Source organism: Neovison vison, chromosome 11 (assembly GCF_020171115.1).
Source record: "Neovison vison isolate M4711 chromosome 11, ASM_NN_V1, whole genome shotgun sequence".
In the NCBI taxonomy this organism is placed as follows: Eukaryota; Metazoa; Chordata; class Mammalia; order Carnivora; family Mustelidae; genus Neogale; species Neogale vison.
In genome coordinates, this window is record NC_058101.1 from 24,432,490 (window position 1) to 24,450,194 (window position 17,705).

Sequence of the window (17,705 nt, forward strand, 5' to 3'; positions counted from 1 at the left end):
TGTGCTGAAAAGCAAGTGGTTGGATTTTCTTCTGAAATTTTGGTTCTTCTTGTGCGGAATTGCCAGTTGGTAAAAGAAAAGATACATTATAAGGGCATTGCGACCAGCTGATTTTGATGATCCTGTCCTGGTGACTGTTTGTATTGTCCTTCTATGATTTTTCTGGTTCATCCATGTGCTAAACACTTGATGAGATACATGAATGGAAACATTTTCCTTTCTTGACATGCTTTGCTGTCTGCAGGGCCACTCATGGTGATAGTGGAATTTTGCAAGTTTGGAAACCTGTCAACTTACTTAAGGAACAAGAGAAATGAATTTGTCCCCTACAAGGTATGTCATTGAACTCAGCTCTGACCACATTGTAAAATGGAGGAAAATACAGGTTAATCTTTCTCTGTTAAAATGCTGTGAAGAACTTGTGAGGAGTCTTCTTTTGGTTGTTTTAATTTCCTCTTTTACCTGCTGGGGCACATATCTTTTCATGTTTGGTTTTTTGTTTTTGTTTTTGTGACTCTAATCTACTGACCCATTAGAGATGGTGCCTAAGGAGGGGAGAGGGTGGGCACGATTAAGGAAAGGGAAGGATGTTTCTGGATTATTTTCTCTCTCTCCTAGCAGTATTTGGTCCCCTGGAGTGTCAGTCCCTTGGTAAAGAGCACCCTAATGTCCTAATGCCAGAAGCATGTCTGGAATAGACCTGAAACAAGGTGTTTATTTCTTTAAGCTAAAGAAGAAACTAGGCTTTATGGAAGAAAATCTATTATGTAGAACTCTTTCCCCAGATTCTAGCCTAAAGATTCCATATTCTTGAAACTGATGTCCTTCTTACCTGCTTTTAATAGCTAGCTATAATTGTTTTCTAGAGATCTCTTTTGTATTCAAGGAGTGTGTCCATTTGCTTCTTTATAGACCAAAGGGGCACGGTTCCGTCAAGGGAAAGAATACGTTGGGGAAATCACTATGGATCCCAAACGCCGCTTGGACAGTATCACCAGTAGTCAGAGCTCAGCCAGCTCTGGATTTGTAGAGGAGAAATCCCTCAGTGATGTGGAGGAAGAGGAAGGTATCTGCCATTGCTTTTTCCACACTTAACACGAACACGTACTCTTGCAAGAAAGAGAAGGTGGTAGAGTGTTATGAGAAATTCTGTCCTCGGAAAAGTTCAGTACTCCCTAATATTTGGAAGAGACCTACATTTCTAGACTGCTTCCATTCAGTTTTCCCAAAAGTGAGTTGTGGAAGCCCTAACTAAGCAGCTGTCTAGGTTGCGAGGCACAGTATGGGGCAAGCCTGAGAAATCCTGGTACCCTAGGCGGGCTCAACAGTCAGCAACAACCACACTAATGCTTTGAGACCATTGGTTCAGCATCTAGTAGCAGGTGAGGCTCAGTGCTTTGTTCCTTAAGGACAAAGGAGGCTCTCTGACAGTAGATCGCCTCCACATTGCCCTGAGCAGTTCAGCCCCACTCTGCCAAGTCACCCAAACTCTTCAAGGCAGTGTAGGGGTTACCTGCTGTTTCTACCCCATTCCAAGGGGCTTATCGAGTCTTTCTTGAAACTGTACTTCCTCGGAAGAGCCCTGGTAAGCATATTTTTCTATATCCAGTTATGCTTCCAGTGATATTTTAGTGTTCTCTCTGAGTAGAGCTGTGTTCGCAGTCTAATTTCCAGGATTTCTTCCAGCTCCTGGATACACTGTTGATCTGCTTCCCTTAGAAGGAGCAGAGACAGCCCCATGGATATAGGGATGGGGCTTCCTGATATCTGGCTCCTCTTGAGGCATGATCTTAGCAGAACCCAGTCATGAAATAGTGAAAGAAGCCTGTTTCCCTTTCCTTAGACATGAGGCTACAGATAGAACTTAAATCTGGCTTCTTTCTCTTAGAAGCCGAGCAGGATGTATGATGCTGGGTCTCAGTCTAGAAGAGTATAGAGAGGCCATCTCGATCTCATGTAACTGGGCCCATGCCAAGTGGGGCCCTCTCTGTCTCGTCCTTTTCTCTCACAAAATGGTGGCCAGTGGGCTGGAAACCCAAAGGATTGGGCTACTCAGTTGGAGAAGAAAGGGTGTGGCCTGGAATTTGTCCTCCATTTCTTCATTTGGAAAATGAAAGGGTTTCACTAATGGTTCACCGAGGGCCCTCTAACCCTAAGCTTAAAAAAATCATTGAGAAAATGTTCTCAGTCTTTTTAATACTTACGAGGTTATTATTACAAGTGAGTTTTCATTTACTCTGGTATTTGTCTCTAGGAGAGAAGCCATGTCTTATCTTATCTGACCAGAGTTAAGTGATCATGTTGAAACACCCATTAATGTCCTAGTGTTTATTTGTACCAGCTGCATGGAAATAAATACCACCAATTTACGTAAAACCATCTTTCTCTCGATGTTCCTGTCACCTCTCATTCATAGCCTTGAAGGGAAAAGAGCATCCTCGCAGGCCTGTTTTAATGTGTTTATAGCACTTTCTCAGCTTGAAAGTGAGAGAAGTGAATATATTTCTGATATTTTTAGTTATCTGTTGTAGATTATAATTTGACCTTTGGCCTTTGTCCCAGGACAAACCCTGGAGAGAAAAGATTCAATGACCCTGAATATTGTTGTTTTATTTTTAGAGTTCTTGATATGAAACTATTGTTTATCCCTCTGGGTACATGAAAAAAAAAAAACAATTTAAAACAGCAGACTTAAAAAAGTCCTCTTTTGCTCTCTGCCATCTCTGCCAAACGCACCTCCCTTCTGTCTCCTGGATTTGCTGGTCCAATTTGACTAAGATGGAAAAACCAACATTTTTTGGCTAAGGGGTATGATGAAAGCTAATAATACGAGGATTCAGCAAATTTACAGAAGATACAGGCATTTTTCTCTCTGCTTTTATTTCCAGAAGTTTAACTCCTAAGTGTTAAAAGGAAGCTTACTCTAACAAACTTAGAAACTAATAGTTTCTGGGGGCAATACTGATCTCTGTCCTCCTGCATCTTCTCACAGTTTCGGAAGATCTGTACAAGAATTTCCTGACCTTAGAGCATCTCATCTGTTATAGCTTCCAGGTGGCTAAGGGCATGGAGTTTTTGGCATCACGGAAGGTAAGACAGCTCAGAGGGGACCCTAAGTACCTCTTCGGATTGCAGATCTGGAAGTAAGATGTCCAGTGCCAGCTACCGGTGTTTGTTTGGAACTGTAATTTGTTCCCCACTGCTGGGACTACTTAAAGAGTTCTGTTGGAAAGGCCCCATTCCTGCTAATTTAAGGAGGTGTAAGGATTTCATGAAATTAATTAATTCATGTGGTAAATATTTAATGACCATCTATTAAATGCAGGCAGTGCTAAGGATACTGTGTGAACGGACAGGCAAAGCTCTCCACCATCATGGAGTTTACATCCTACTGGGCCGAACAGGCAGTGAACAATATAAACAAGTCAACTACGTAGTAGGTAGGATGGGAATAAGCCCTATGGGGAAAAATAAGCAGGAAAGGGTTAGGGTTAGAGAGTATACAGGAATGGTATGTTCGTGTGTGCATGCACTTCTGTGTTTGTGTACACCGATTTTAAACAGAATGGACCAGGAAGGCTGTATAAGATTTTGACATCTGAGCAGCGACCTAGGAAAGGTGAGGAACTGAGACTTGCAGATATCTTGGTGTGAGAGAGTCTATTTTTAATTTATTTTACATTCATCTCCATCCATCAAAAAGTATTTGTTAGTGGTATAATTAGAAAGCAGGAAGGACAGGCTTCAGATGAGAGCGATTATAAAAGCTAAAATTAGAAAAGTAGGCCAAACAAAGGCTGCGGTGGGGACGTGACAAGTTACAAATATTCCAGCGGCTGTAAACACCACAGCAGGAGCGGGGTCGGTTGAAGTCACCCCTCTGGGAAGGGCAGGATGGATGGTTTTATATTAAACAAGGAGAATTCAAATTAAGCTTCAGGAAAAATGATCAGTTGACAGAATGCATTGGTTGCACCCTCCTGGAGGGAAGGAAAGACTTACTGTTTTTGTTTTCCTAAATTAGGGTGAAATCTCTAACCCATTTCTTTATCTGAAGCTTAAAGCTCGTCGTAGCTTTCCGAACCTCAGGATCTCGGAAGTTTCTGTCTGAGAGCTCTTGTCTCCTTTCTCCCAAGGGGAAAGGAGAGCAGAGTGGTCTTAGGGGATTTTCCCACAGAGAAGGGCCCTTTGCCTTTCTTGGAGATTCTGATTTTATTTTATTATTATTTTTAAAGTCCAGAGCATACGTTGAGTCAGGGTAACTTTCGACCGGGGAGGGAATGGGGTGGGGATTGTTAACTTCCCTTGTATCTACCAGCTGGTTTCTTGAAAACCACCCGTTTCTTGGTCTGAAAAAAAGAAGCTTTGGTTGGGGGAAAAGTAGAGAGGACTTTCTGGTTTTTGGAAGCTCCTGTCTTGCTCAGTCATGCTTGGCCGAAGACTTCTGTATATGCCTCTTTCAGAGGGAAGTGCTACACGGAGACAAGGGTATGGGGTGGTCGGCTATGCCTGGCTCCTGTGATCACTCCTGTGCTGGCTTCAGAATTCTCCTCGGAGCCTTTCATTCATTTACAAATATTCCCCGGGACTCTTGTTCCCCAACAAATCCACCAGGTGAAGCTAAAGCTGCTCAGTAGTAAGAGGTTAGATGAAGACGGTGATATCAAGAAGAGAGACACTGAGGACCGGAAAAGAGTGGGGAGAAAGCAGGACAAATTTGGTTTTCCTTTTTTAGTGCACCAGAGAATCAACTTGACCCATGAGAAGCTGAAATCTCTTTCATAGACCTTTACGATAATCCAACACTTTGAAACAGGATGAGCCCCACAGGGGACGGTTGATCAGAGCTGGTCAGTTTCAGTTCCGTATGGAACTGAGAAACCAACAAAGGGCACCAAATGAAGGAGAACCCCTTGCGCCTGATTTCTGAGCATTCATTCCGAGTAGGAGGGCGTTCTAGGGCCTCCTTAGAATAACAGGTTTTAACCATATATGGTGCCAAGCAAAAGGGATATGTGGATGTGACCAGAAACACATTTTTAACTGTGTCCAAGAGAAGTCTATTTATGACTCCGTCATCATACTATAACTTAATTATTTAACTCCAAAGTCTGGGACTCTTTATGCGATAAGCAGATGTGTGCCTCCACAAAAATCGGACTTCTTTCTTGAAGGGTTGATGAAAGAGATTAGCCCGGTGCTTGTTAATCAGTTGGTTTTCTGAAGTGGGGCTTTTTTGAGCATGAGATCACAACAGGTGCAGAAGACATCAGCTGTGCCGAGACCTAACGCACACACGATTCTTTTTGCAGTGTATCCACAGGGACCTGGCTGCACGCAACATCCTCTTGTCGGAGAAGAACGTGGTTAAAATCTGTGACTTTGGCTTGGCCCGGGATATTTATAAAGACCCAGATTATGTCAGAAAAGGAGATGTAAGTTTCAAAGATGAACCCAGTGCTCTGTTAAATTGCAGGATCCAAATTCGTCTTTGCAAGCTTCAGGACCTGCGTTGGGAACAAAGGAAGTTTTCTCTTCAGATGTGTGCTAAGTTGGGTTCTGATTCCTTGTCTTCTACCCTCTTAGGCTCGCCTCCCTTTGAAATGGATGGCCCCAGAAACAATTTTTGACAGAGTGTACACAATTCAGAGTGATGTGTGGTCTTTTGGTGTCTTGCTCTGGGAAATATTTTCGCTAGGTAAGTCACTTGTTTTTTGTCCCTCCATCCATACTCCCAAGAGAATGATACAAGTCAGTGGCCCCAGTGCACCTTTTCCTTTCCTGCATTCCACCTTTATCTGGTGAAGGTTACTTGGAAGCTTTGGATAGTTTAAAATATATATATATATATATATGTGTGTGTGTGTGTGTGTGTGTGTACATACATATATGTATGTATATATTTGGGATGATGTTCAAGAATCAGGGTTTTTTATAAGAAAAAAATGAAATCATATAATGTCCCATTCCTGTTTTATTCTAGGTGCTTCTCCATATCCTGGAGTAAAGATCGATGAGGAATTTTGTAGGCGATTGAAAGAAGGCACTCGAATGAGGGCCCCTGATTATGCCACACCAGAAATGTAAGACTTCAAAAAATATCTTTCTATCCTTTCTTCGTACATAAAAACCTCCCTTGTCCAGAAGACTTTTCATGATACAGACCTCTTTCATGGCCCCGTCCGTGTCCTTCTTCTCTCTGGAAGTCTTCCTTGATAATCTCAAGCAGAGAGTCATCTCTTCTTGAAACAACAGCACTTTATCTATACCCGCCAGTTAGTTTTTATTGGAAGTCAATTTATAACATTTCCTAGACATATTTGATGCTCCAAGTATAGGGTTATGTGTTTTATATGGTGTTATATTACTATTTAGTGTCTGGGCTCATGGTGGACTTTTCATAAATGTTTACTCATTCAAGTGCTTATTCTCAGCACCAGATGAGGAAGAAGGAGATAGTTAATGACATTAGTGTTTTGCTTCTCTAGATACCAGACCATGCTTGACTGCTGGCACGGAGAGCCCAATCAGAGACCCACGTTTTCCGAGCTGGTGGAACACTTGGGAAATCTGTTACAAGCTAATGCTCAGCAGGTTTGTGACCTCCATCCAAGAATGTGTCCAAGAGCTTCTCTCCTCCCTAGACGTTCTCACGGCCACCATATTCTTGCAGATCTGAGCAATAATGCTTTTTTTTATAAGCTGTAACTCCCCTTTTAGACAGATGAGATCCAAACCACTCATTCCTCCTCATGTATCTTTTTGTTGTCTTCAGATGCTCTTCTAAAGTAAAATCAACCAGTCACTTACTTAATAAAAATTAGCTGATCCACAGACTATCAACAATGGACAGAATTTCAAGGACTTTTTACTACACTGCACAGGCAGCATGATCTCTGAAGCCCGCAAAATAGATGGCTTTTCCTCAGTAAAATCCCAGACTCCCAGAACTTCTACTGGAGGATTTTAGAATTGTAATCTTTACCATTACGAAGTTATTTAATCTCCAGTCAATGGCCTCTTACTACCATGAATGGAAGCCAATTTCCTCCTACTTTAATTTTGAACAGGTGGGGGACAATGGGTCAAATCTGTTTTTATCAGTAAACTTTTCAAATATTTAAAGGTATCACATTGCCCTTTCTTTCTTTCTCTTGATGAAATAATGTTAAATTGTACAACCTTTTCTCAGAAGACCCATTTTCCTGCACATTTATTGTTTTTCTCTAGACTGTCATCAGATTTTTCCATTGCCTTGAAATGTAGAGGCTAAAATTGGATGACATGCCTTTTAAAAGACCTGGCTTCTGTAGGTAGGGCTTTGTGAAGAAATTATTTCTGAGCCCTCTGTGTCTGTTGCCATATCTCTGGCCACAGCCTGCTTTGTCTTCCTCCTGACCAGTTGTTGGCGGTCCCCTTACGCCTCTTGTATTTATATTAACTCTTAACATACTTTCATGTATACACATCCCTTTCAAGTGCCCTTTTGTTTTTGACAAACCATCTTTAATGTTGTCTTTAAGTTCTGCTGTCAGATATGAAAGCAACAGACCTCATCACCAAGGAGCCCCTATGGCCTTTGTTTCTCATGAAAAGGTTCTTGAGGGGCAGGAGCCATAACAATAGCACTCTGTGTTTGTTGTTTCAGGATGGCAAAGACTACATTGTTCTCCCGATATCAGAGACTTTGAGCATGGAAGAGGATTCTGGACTCTCTCTGCCTACCTCACCTGTTTCCTGTATGGAGGAAGAGGAAGTGTGTGACCCCAAATTCCATTATGACAACACAGCAGGAATCAGGTACTGTATATGGTCAACATCCCCCTGGGGGGAGGGATGGGGGCACTTCAAGGTCATTTGGGGAGGGGATGGAAGGAAGATTACCTCTCACCTCCATATTTAACCTTAGCCCTGAGACTGCTATCAGGGGAAGTGCTTCTTGAAGAGGGCCGGGGTAGGTGAGTTGCTCCCCATCTGTGGTCCACATTGCTGCCATAGCTGTTCCTTTCAAATTCTAAGCCCTGCAGCTGCAAATAGCTGGAATGCCACAGTATGTTAATCTCCAGAAAAAGAGACCAATTTTATATAGACATCTGTATTTAAATTATCCCCATGTACTCTTTTATTAATGTGAATTAAATGGCTTTGGAAGGATTCTGGAAGGAAGGGTTTTATGCATATATGAGGACACACTTACACCTCTCTGGCTAGGATGCAGGGTGCCATGGGGATGTGTCCCGAATTGGACTGGACAGCACATCTTCAGAAGCCCCTCCCTAGTCTGATTTTCAGCATTTTATTTGCATAATAGGAATGCTGGACTTATTTAAAACACATGCACTGCTGTCCTCTCCTGATCTGAAAGGGGTTCTGAAGGCAGCTTTCTTTTTTCTCTTGTCCAACACCTGTGTCTGAGGAAAGAGTTGATATAGTGTCTACACTATGATATTAAAATTGCCTTTTACGAAGCCTGGGACTTCTTTGTTTCCCACCCGCCCCTCCCCATTGGGTGTTTTCCTCCTGTAACTGGCTCCCCTGATCACAGGGTCCAGCCCGCACCCGTGACAGTGCTGTGGCTGCAGGAGGGACACGGAGCTCTAGGCCAGCCAGGCCGCCTGGTCAAGGGCGAGGAGGCCCCCTGGACAGTTTGTTCTGTGGAATCACATAGGATGGCAGGAACACTGCCAGAGTGGGTAGAAGCCAACGCAAGCCACTGGTTATATTTCTGTTGGGAGTTTTCAGCATTTTTTCGAAGAACTTTTCCTTCCGTTATCAGATTTTGCCTACATGATAACTGGTAGAGTTACGCAAGGGAGAAACTATTATCTTTCTTGCTGAAGATGTTGCATGTGAGGCTAAGAGCAACCCCCTGGTGGGCATAAACAATTGTGGTTAAAGATCCAGATTTTAGAATCCGATAGAACTGGTTGGACAACTAAGTCTGCCTCTTAGTGACCTGACGCTCCTCTTCGCTGTGACCCAGGTGAAGGCGCTGGTGTTCAGAAATGATTATTTTGAGAATTGCACGGTATAACATACTTCTATGTGCCTGGCACTTAGAGAGCACTCGATAGGTGATAGTTATTCATCAAGCTGCTGAAAATCACATCTCTAGGATGAATCCAGGTCCTCCAGTCTTTCTCTTTGTCCTGTTTTCTGCCCTGAGAAGGAGGTACCCTCAAAGAGAAAGGTGAATGAACTGAAAGCCAATAGTTCCACTCTCATGTTTAAAAAGTCTAGTTCAAGCTCCACTGGCCTTCTCGTGTGTTAATTATTCCTTTATCAGAAAGCCATTGGATCATGAACTCTGTTCCTTGGGTTTTGTGTGACCAGGTGGAGTGAGGACCTGAACAGCAGTCTCTTGGCTAGCTTGGATGCTTTGCATATGGTGCTGAGAGTCGATGAAGTCATGCTTGTGTAATGGGAGTGCCAAATGCAATGCTGGATCTAAATCAGGGCTGCTAACATTTATCCCCAGAAGCATGGACAAATGTGACACCAGGCCTGGCTCCTATTTTCTGTCTGTGATTTTCGAATGGGTCTTTCCAGTCCAGTTTCTCTTTTATCCAGCCATAATTTGAAAAATAAAATGGAAATTGGAATCTTTTGTTGGCAGCCCCCTCTTCACCCCTGCAACCCTTTCTCCTTTTATAAAAACAAGACTCCACAGTCACATTTTAATCATCTGGGTTAAAAGAAACGCAGCATGGAGGCATCTGCACCTGGCACACCTCGTTTTGAGGCTCTCTTTTGGTTCTGCTTCCCTGGGGGGACCAGAGATGAGGCTGGGGTACTTCTCAGTGGACTTGTTCTGTTTTTTTTTGTTTTTTTTTTTTTTTTCCCCATTTCCGGTTAGGTAGAAAAGCTGAGGATTCTTTCTCATTTGCTTCCTCTTGATAGTTTTCAATCCCATCACATTATACATGGAGCTGAATAGAGGCATCATTGTGGGTACCTCATCATTTGCTGTCCCTTCAAATTAATTAAAAATATTTGTTCAACATTTATTTAGCAAAGAGGCTGAGGGGTGTGTGGGGGAAGGGTGAACAGGACAGATCACTAGTGTCTAGACTTCGCTTTGTCTCTAATTTCCCCTGTGGATCAGCTCTGGCCCCAAGTTTGCATGCTTTCTGCAAGAAAACGCATATTAATTGGACTCCTCTTTCTTTGAGGGCAGTTTGGGGACCATCTGTGGTTGCTCCGTCATTTCCCCCGGGAGTCTCACCTCCTACTCCAAGTAGCTTATCAAAGATTTCTTTTCTCTCCCAGAGAAAGATTTTGGCGCATACCATTTTTCTTCATTTTGGTTAATTGCTGGTGATGATTAAGTGCTCCTTGTGGATTGACGTCTGGGACAGCCTCCTGGCTAGATGTTTCTGGACTTGGCTGTGACCTCAGACTGCTTGCAGTGAAACCGTCCTTTCTCCACCTCTGTCTATCTTCTCCCCTGCACGGGTCCCACCCCACGGTCAGTGCCTGCGTGGGAGAGAGCGGTGCTGTGCACGTAGTAGGTGCTTCGTAAAGACTTGAACTGTCATATCCATTGTTCTCTTATAGTTTTTCCTTCCTGTTGCTTTTCCAAGGGAGTCAGTGTAGAGTAGGTAGCAGAACCAAACAAGACAATGGGCTTTAGAATCTGAAGGCCAATTTCGAATCCCAGTCCCAGCCATTTCCTCCCTAAGTCTTAGCTTCCTCAACTGTTTTTTTCTAAGGTAGCTGTATTATGGCCCAAACTTACCCCCTCTCGTTGATTCTATGTGCCACATATCTCTGGAATCTTATCTACTTTCCCAAACCCTGTGGGCACCCTCTCACCTGGGCAGGCTGCCCTTCTTTCTTCTAGAGACATGGAAAAGAGCCCCTAAATTGGTCTCATTGCCTGTTTTCACCTTCCTTTACCAGAGTCAGCTTCCTAAAGGGCGCATCTGACTTTGTCAGTCTCGTGCTTCAAATCTTCAATGGATACTCATAACTCAAACAGTCTAGTTATGTGATTTTGGACAAGTTCCTTAACCTGTCTATGCTTCGGTTTCCTCTTCTGAAGCTGGGATACTGACACCCACCCCTAACAGATATCATTTATGAAGACGCTATGAGAGAGCAGTGGGGGACCATTTAGCACAGTGCCCGGCATGTGGGAGATTCTCAGTAAAGAATTCCTGAATGAGTGAATCAATGAATGATTAACTGTGGTATCAGTAGTTTTCAGCAACAGCCGCTTTCAGGGATTGGACTCAGGAGAAGTGGGCTTTTCTCTGTCTCCATATATATTATTCCTCTTTTTTTTGTGGAATTTCCTGAATGAGGATGAGGATGTCACTAGTGAACCTCATTCTCTCCTTTCTGTAAGGGGAGGAGCCAGCCTCCTGGTTCCAGGGGAGGGAGACTCAATTTACATTCTCCTTGTTTGGCTCAAGTGTGTCCTCATTCCACTTGGTCACAGAAAACACAGGAATATATAACATGACCAGAAGCCTGACAAGGGGAGGAATTATGCTGGGATAAGCGTGGAGAGTGAATTTCCTGTCTCTTGTTGTAAAAAGAACTTCCCTTCTTTCCACTGGACTGTTGGTGCTTTTTACAAAATCAGACTCACCCCAAGACACATAGCAGGGAAGGAGCACCCCCAGGAAACAGGTGATACGTTAATCTGATAAGTCCTATTCTTTGAACCCCTGAAGGAAACTGGTACGCTTTGGAACTCAAAGGAGGAAAACAGGCTTTGCCTGATAGAGCATCGTTCTTTCTAGGAACACTTGCCACCCACCTCATTCATCCTTCAGATATCTCTGTGAGTGAGGGAGGGAAAGTTATTGCCAACACATTTTAAAGATGGGGCAGTAGAGGCATGGAAATATTCATGTATTTCCCAAGTTTGTGTGGTCAGTAGGAGACTTTGAAATAGATGAAACATCTCATGGCTCTTGAACCACTGCCTTTTTCCAAAACCAGCCTTTCTGTGGGCTGAAAATAGGGGATTGTGAGACTCAGCAGCTCCCCTCCCCACCCAACGCACACACACTAAGCCTCCATTACATGCAGAAAGAAGAGGTTGTCTCCAGATCCTGGTGGGTTCAGTGTCTTTTACAGAACCTGGGTGAGATCTGTAGGTGTTTCCTCTGCCCATCTTTCACTGAATGGTTGTTTTGTGGGCATTGTCTAGAAAAACTTTCCTGGAGGTAGCCAGAAAGATGTTCAATGCTCTGTAATATGTCGAGAGCCCAGTGGAGGAATCTCCGGCAATCAGGAAACCGTGCAGAAGACAGTTGATCACTTAGTTTGCTGTTGTTGTCTGTAGTCCAGCCCCGGCCCTCAGAAATAGGATTCAAAGGAACAGGAGCTCATCTAGGCCCCTCACTTAGATTATACTTTTAAATAGGCCCTCACAGGAAATGAAGCCTTCACTGTGTGCTAGCAGAGAAAGATTTTTATTTTGTTTTGTTTTTCTTTTTCCAAAGGATGTTTTGAAGGTTGCTATTAAACTTGTGGTTGAAAGATAATGAATTTAGGTATCACTTTTGGTCTCTGCAGCCAAATATACCACCACCCAAATAAAAATATTGGTTCTTTTGCAGCCAGTATCTGCAGAACAGTAAGCGAAAGAGCCGGCCCGTGAGTGTAAAAACATTTGAAGATATCCCGTTGGAAGAACCAGAAGTAAAAGTAATCCCAGATGTAAGTACATCTTTTAAAAATAGTCTTAAAAATAACACAAAGGATGAAATATTAGCTAGATAAATATTAGCCTAAGCATTAGAGTCTTGGAGCCTTGTTATAAAGGTATGTGTCATGGGGTCGTTATGGAGATGAAACTGATCAGTACCCCCCCCATTGGATTTTCCATAAGGACAGCCCCTAGTCCAAGGTTCTAGATAGCCTAGCCTCATGCCCAGTTCCACTCAAGTGTAAATAGTATCACTATGAAAAGTGGGATGGCATTAGGTCTCCTCAGCTTCTGCTTCTTGAATTCTTTTCTTCCAGGCCTGAGTTTACTATTAGGAAGCAGTTGTTTCTTCTTGTACCTGGTCCATTTTCTGGCTATGATATCTTTACCTGCCCCGGGGGAACACTGGAGCATATTGTCTGATAGATGAGTTAAGAAATTGATTTAATTAAGTAGTTGGTCAGTGTGCACACTCAATCAACTATGCCATCTCCTTGTCTCTTAAAAAGGACAGCCAGACGGACAGTGGTATGGTCCTTGCATCAGAAGAGCTGAAAACCTTGGAAGACAGAACCAAATTAGCTCCATCTTTTAGGTAAGGCTCAGTCAAATAGAAAAGACAAATCTCAACAGGAATTTTTAGAAGGAACTTAGGACTTTCAGTGTAGATACAGTTTTCCCTTTTTGTGTCTTTGTTGGTTTGCATCAACTGAACGAATAAAGAACTGAAACTGATCAAACAAATAATTACATGCCACGTTTGAAAAAGAATCTGAAATTAATTAGGGGATGTGGTCAGTTTTTATAGAGAATTTATGAATACCAGGGAATTTTTATGTTTATGTAGTACCAGCTAAGTAACAAAGGTCATTGGAGGTAATCCCTTAAATTGAGATGATTAAAATCTTTGTGGACTCTGAAGAATTTTCAAACCTGTACCTAAATGAGTGCATCTGTCTTTAGAAGTGTGATACATAAATAAGCCAATATCTATTTGTTTGAGATACTTAAACATTATTGGCTGAATTATTTGGCTTATTATTTTAGTATATGTGCCGCCGAAGCGAGCTTATTTGGCTTATTATTATCATTGGCTTAATTGTGGAAAAAATATTAAATTTGGTTTTTAATATGACTTCCCCCATGTGGTTCTGTAGGAATTTATAGATGTTTTGAATAGATGTACCTGTTTTTAACCTACTACATAAATGAAAATCTCTATAAAAATTCTAAGATAAAGAGCAGTCATTTATTTGCTAGTGAACTCACTCTAGGTGAGAATTGAAGACTTTGATGTACTTATAACCTGAACATTATATAATATGGGAACACCCACGGGTTATTGAGGGATGTTCACATAAAGAAAAGGTAAAATAAAATAAAAGGACGTTCACATAAAGAAAAGGTAAATTAAAAATTGCCATTGTGCAATTGTATTATTTGCTTTCGGCCCAGGGTGAGAACTTGTTAGAGCCAATGACATGTTTCATTCATTGATGTAAAATATATTTATTCAGTGGTGACTATGTGCCCAGTACCATGCCATTGTCTGAGATACCAAACTCAATTACTTGAGGCTGAATTGAAAGAAAAATTGTATTTCTAGTTATTTGAAATACCTTTTAAACCATAAATGAACATAGAGTTAATTAAATCCTTTTTGTAGTTTTTAACACGAATAATTTGGTAGAACATGTATTAAGGGGGAAAGCCCACACCTCAAAATGGCTTGAGAAAAATGTAAATCCTGATTTTTTAGATCAGCACAGCCTACACTTTTAGGTTTTGACATGATTATGGTCTGTCATGATTCCATGCCATTGAAAACATTCTCTAGTTGCTGCTGAGTGACCTAGGCCGTCAGTCCTTCCAAAGAATGTTGTTTTGATGAGTAAAAAGCAGTTTTTGACAGTCTGGCTTGATTGCACACACACGCTTCAAGTTATTGAAGTTTAAATTTGCTCAAAAACTTTATTAACACTGTACATAGGCCTTGTAATCCTTAATCAACACTGCGAGGAAAGCAGAAATCGACTCTCAGAACATCCCAATTTCCTTTTACGTGGTCAGAGTCCCCTTGGCTCCTATCATTGTATACAAACCTGTCAATCTTCAATGCCATAAAAACGTTCCATTGGTTGGAGCCTTTGCATCACTCAGGAGAACTGCCTTTCATCTCGTCACAGGCTTGAAAGACTTGGACCTGAATAAGAGGACTTATCTGAAACTACTAGCTCATGCTAGTACCTGAAAATAGACATTGTCTGAGTAAACCTGATACGTTGATTAACAAGTGGGGGAGATAGGGGCTTGTGTCTCCAGGGAGATTACAGCCCACACGGGGTCAGGAACAAGGTTAGGGTAAAACGGGAAAGAACTGCCTTCTTTCCACGAACTCATTTGGTTGTCCTTTCTTCCACAGCGGACTGATGCCCAGCAAAAGCAAGGAGTCTGTGGCATCCGAAGGCTCTAACCAAACAAGTGGCTACCAGTCTGGGTATCACTCCGATGATACAGACACCACTGTGTACTCCAGCGAGGAGGCTGAACTGTTAAAGCTGGTGGAGATTGGACCACCAGCTAGCAGTACGGCCCAGATTCTCCAGCCTGACTCTGGGCCCACACTGAGCTCTCCTCCTGTTTAAATGGAGGCACCCACGTCCCCCACTCCTGGAAATCACATGAGAGGTGCTGCTCAGATTTTCAAGTGTTGTTCTTTCCATCACTAGGAAGTAGCCACATTTGATTTTCATTTCAAAAAAAAAAGGACCTCAGACTGCAGGGAGCCAGTCCTGTAGGCATTTCCTGAGAAGATGTTTGTGACTCAAGAATGTGTTTGTGTTTTCTCCCGGTGTTGACCTTCTGTTTATGCATTTAGAAAGCCTGTATGATGCCTCTTACTGGGGGTCTGCCCATGGGTTCTAACAAAAGAAGTTCAAGGAATGGCTGCATCCTCCGTGAAGTGGCAGCTCCTGGGGAGTTGACACGTCTCTGTAAAACCAGAAGATAAACCAAGCAATGCAAGTGCTTCAGGTGTTGAAGATAGGAAAGACCTTTAGGGCTGAGTCCATCCAAGAAGCTTTGTTCAGGATACGGGTTCTGAGCCAAGTCGTTCGTGTGGGGTTCGGATGGATGGAAAGGAAGATGTTGGCTTGCTTTGAGAGTGTACTGGAGCCTGCAGATGCGTTGTGTTGGCTCTGGTGGAGGTGGGCCTGGGGTCTGTTAGGAAAGGTAAAGGCTTCGGATGAGGTTGCTGGTTTTAGAAGATTTCGTGCTCTTCCCAGTTGGGCTAAATGAGAGCTCCTTGAGCTGTTTCCGACTCCTAATGAGAGTTCCTTCCGGACTCTTACGTGTCTCTTGGCCAAGCCCCAGGAAGGAAATGATGCAGCTCTGGCTCCTTGTCTCCCAGGCCGATCCTTTACTCAAGAACACCATAAAGAATGGACATTCAGACAGAGACTCCCCGTCGTGTTGAAGAGTTCTGACTGTATAAACCAGCTTCTGGTTTCTTCTGGATGAAGACCCACATATCTGTCTCGATGTGATATATGTCTGAGCCTGAATGCAGTAGGTTCCGGATCAAGCTGTGGTGTCAAAGTTTCAGGAGGGATTTTACTCTTGTATTCCTTCTCCCTTCCCTGAACTCAGCCCCTTTCACCCCAATCAGTCAGTATTTTAGCGATTTGGCCTCTGCACTCTAGTAAGAGCTGATTTGGTTTGTTCACTTTCTGAATGACTGATTATTAGCCAGATTTCAAAATTATTTTATAGCCAAAGTTTTAACAACATCTATTGTATTATTTAGACTTTTAACATGTCAAGCTATTTTTACTGGTTTCTGCCCTTGTTCTTTCCTTTTTAAAAAAGAATATGTATTTTTCATTTGGTACCATAGTGTGAGATGCTGGGAACCATGACTGTAAAACATGCTATGGCACATATATTTATAGTCTGTTTATGTAGAAACAAATGTAATATATTAAAACCTTATATTATATATGATGAACTTTGTACTATTCACATTTTATACCAGTATTATGTAGCATAACAAAGGCCATAATGCTTTCAGCAATTGATGCCATTTTATTAAAAAAAATTGAAAAAACTTAAATGAGTCCCTTTGCAAGTTTGCATTTCTGTTCTTATCATTTCTCCCACTCCTAAAGTGGAGGAGGGGGAATCAGATAAATTGCCATGTGGTTTTTCATTCTTAATTGTTTCCTTCTTCTTATAAAGGATATTTTTATAGAGTAGTTTATACTTTTTAAACCAGTACATGTATGCTTAGTTAAAAAAAAATACAACGCGATAATATTGCATGACCATTTTGAGGCAAAGTACTTCTGGCTTGAGGTGTAGTTGCTTTTCCCCTTCTTTTTTGTTACACAAATAATTCATGCATGTGTGAACTCTCATTATATTCTGAGCACTTTTGAGATTCTTAAAACGTGGACTGAGAGATAAAAGTACTCTAACAGTATTTGTGCCTGTTACTATTGCCAACCATGAAAATCAGGGGGTGAGAGATCCCCAGACAGGTGGCCAGACCCAGGCACCCCAGGGAAGTGTGAAGCGTACTTGTAATTCTCAAAAATGACTCTATACTTAACAGTGTCAGAGGTCAGACCCAACTTTGACATTTTGAGTTTTACCTGAATTCAGTGATTACTAAAAATCATTGGCACCCATGAGTGGCCCTACTCTTTGTGGTATTTTTTTATACAAGTGTTGCAATATTTATACAGTCAAATATACATTTTTAAAAAAAAGTTTTTATTGTTTATTTTAGAGCTTGTGAGTGGGGGAGAGGAAGGGAGGAAGAGAGAGAATCTCCATGCTGAGGGCGAGTCCAAAATGGGGTCTGATCCCATGACCCCAAGATCACGACCTGAGCCAAAATCAAGAGTCAGATGCTCAACTAAGCCACCCAAGTACCCCTGAAATGTACCTATCATTTTTGATGGCTTCTGGGTTTTTCAATCTTGGTGCAGAAGGTTGCTTCAGTTCTAAAATAAGTTCTGAATGTTCTTCATCTACTACA

General features: G+C 42.2%; 1 protein-coding gene across 1 annotated transcript in view; it reads left to right on the forward strand.

Moving 5' to 3' along the window:
- KDR (kinase insert domain receptor) overlaps window positions 1–15,430 on the forward strand; it is a 42,061-nt gene extending 26,631 nt beyond the window's left edge. Inside the window, exons 20-30 of the mRNA XM_044224235.1 lie at window positions 245–333; window positions 913–1,066; window positions 2,993–3,090; window positions 5,313–5,435; window positions 5,587–5,698; window positions 5,984–6,083; window positions 6,489–6,594; window positions 7,649–7,800; window positions 12,576–12,675; window positions 13,174–13,259; window positions 15,087–15,430. Coding sequence (XP_044080170.1) covers window positions 245–333; window positions 913–1,066; window positions 2,993–3,090; window positions 5,313–5,435; window positions 5,587–5,698; window positions 5,984–6,083; window positions 6,489–6,594; window positions 7,649–7,800; window positions 12,576–12,675; window positions 13,174–13,259; window positions 15,087–15,309 — 1,343 coding nt within the window. The 3' untranslated portion in view covers window positions 15,310–15,430. The remainder of the gene's footprint in view (window positions 1–244; window positions 334–912; window positions 1,067–2,992; window positions 3,091–5,312; window positions 5,436–5,586; window positions 5,699–5,983; window positions 6,084–6,488; window positions 6,595–7,648; window positions 7,801–12,575; window positions 12,676–13,173; window positions 13,260–15,086) is intronic.
- The last annotated feature ends 2,275 nt before the right edge of the window (window positions 15,431–17,705 follow it).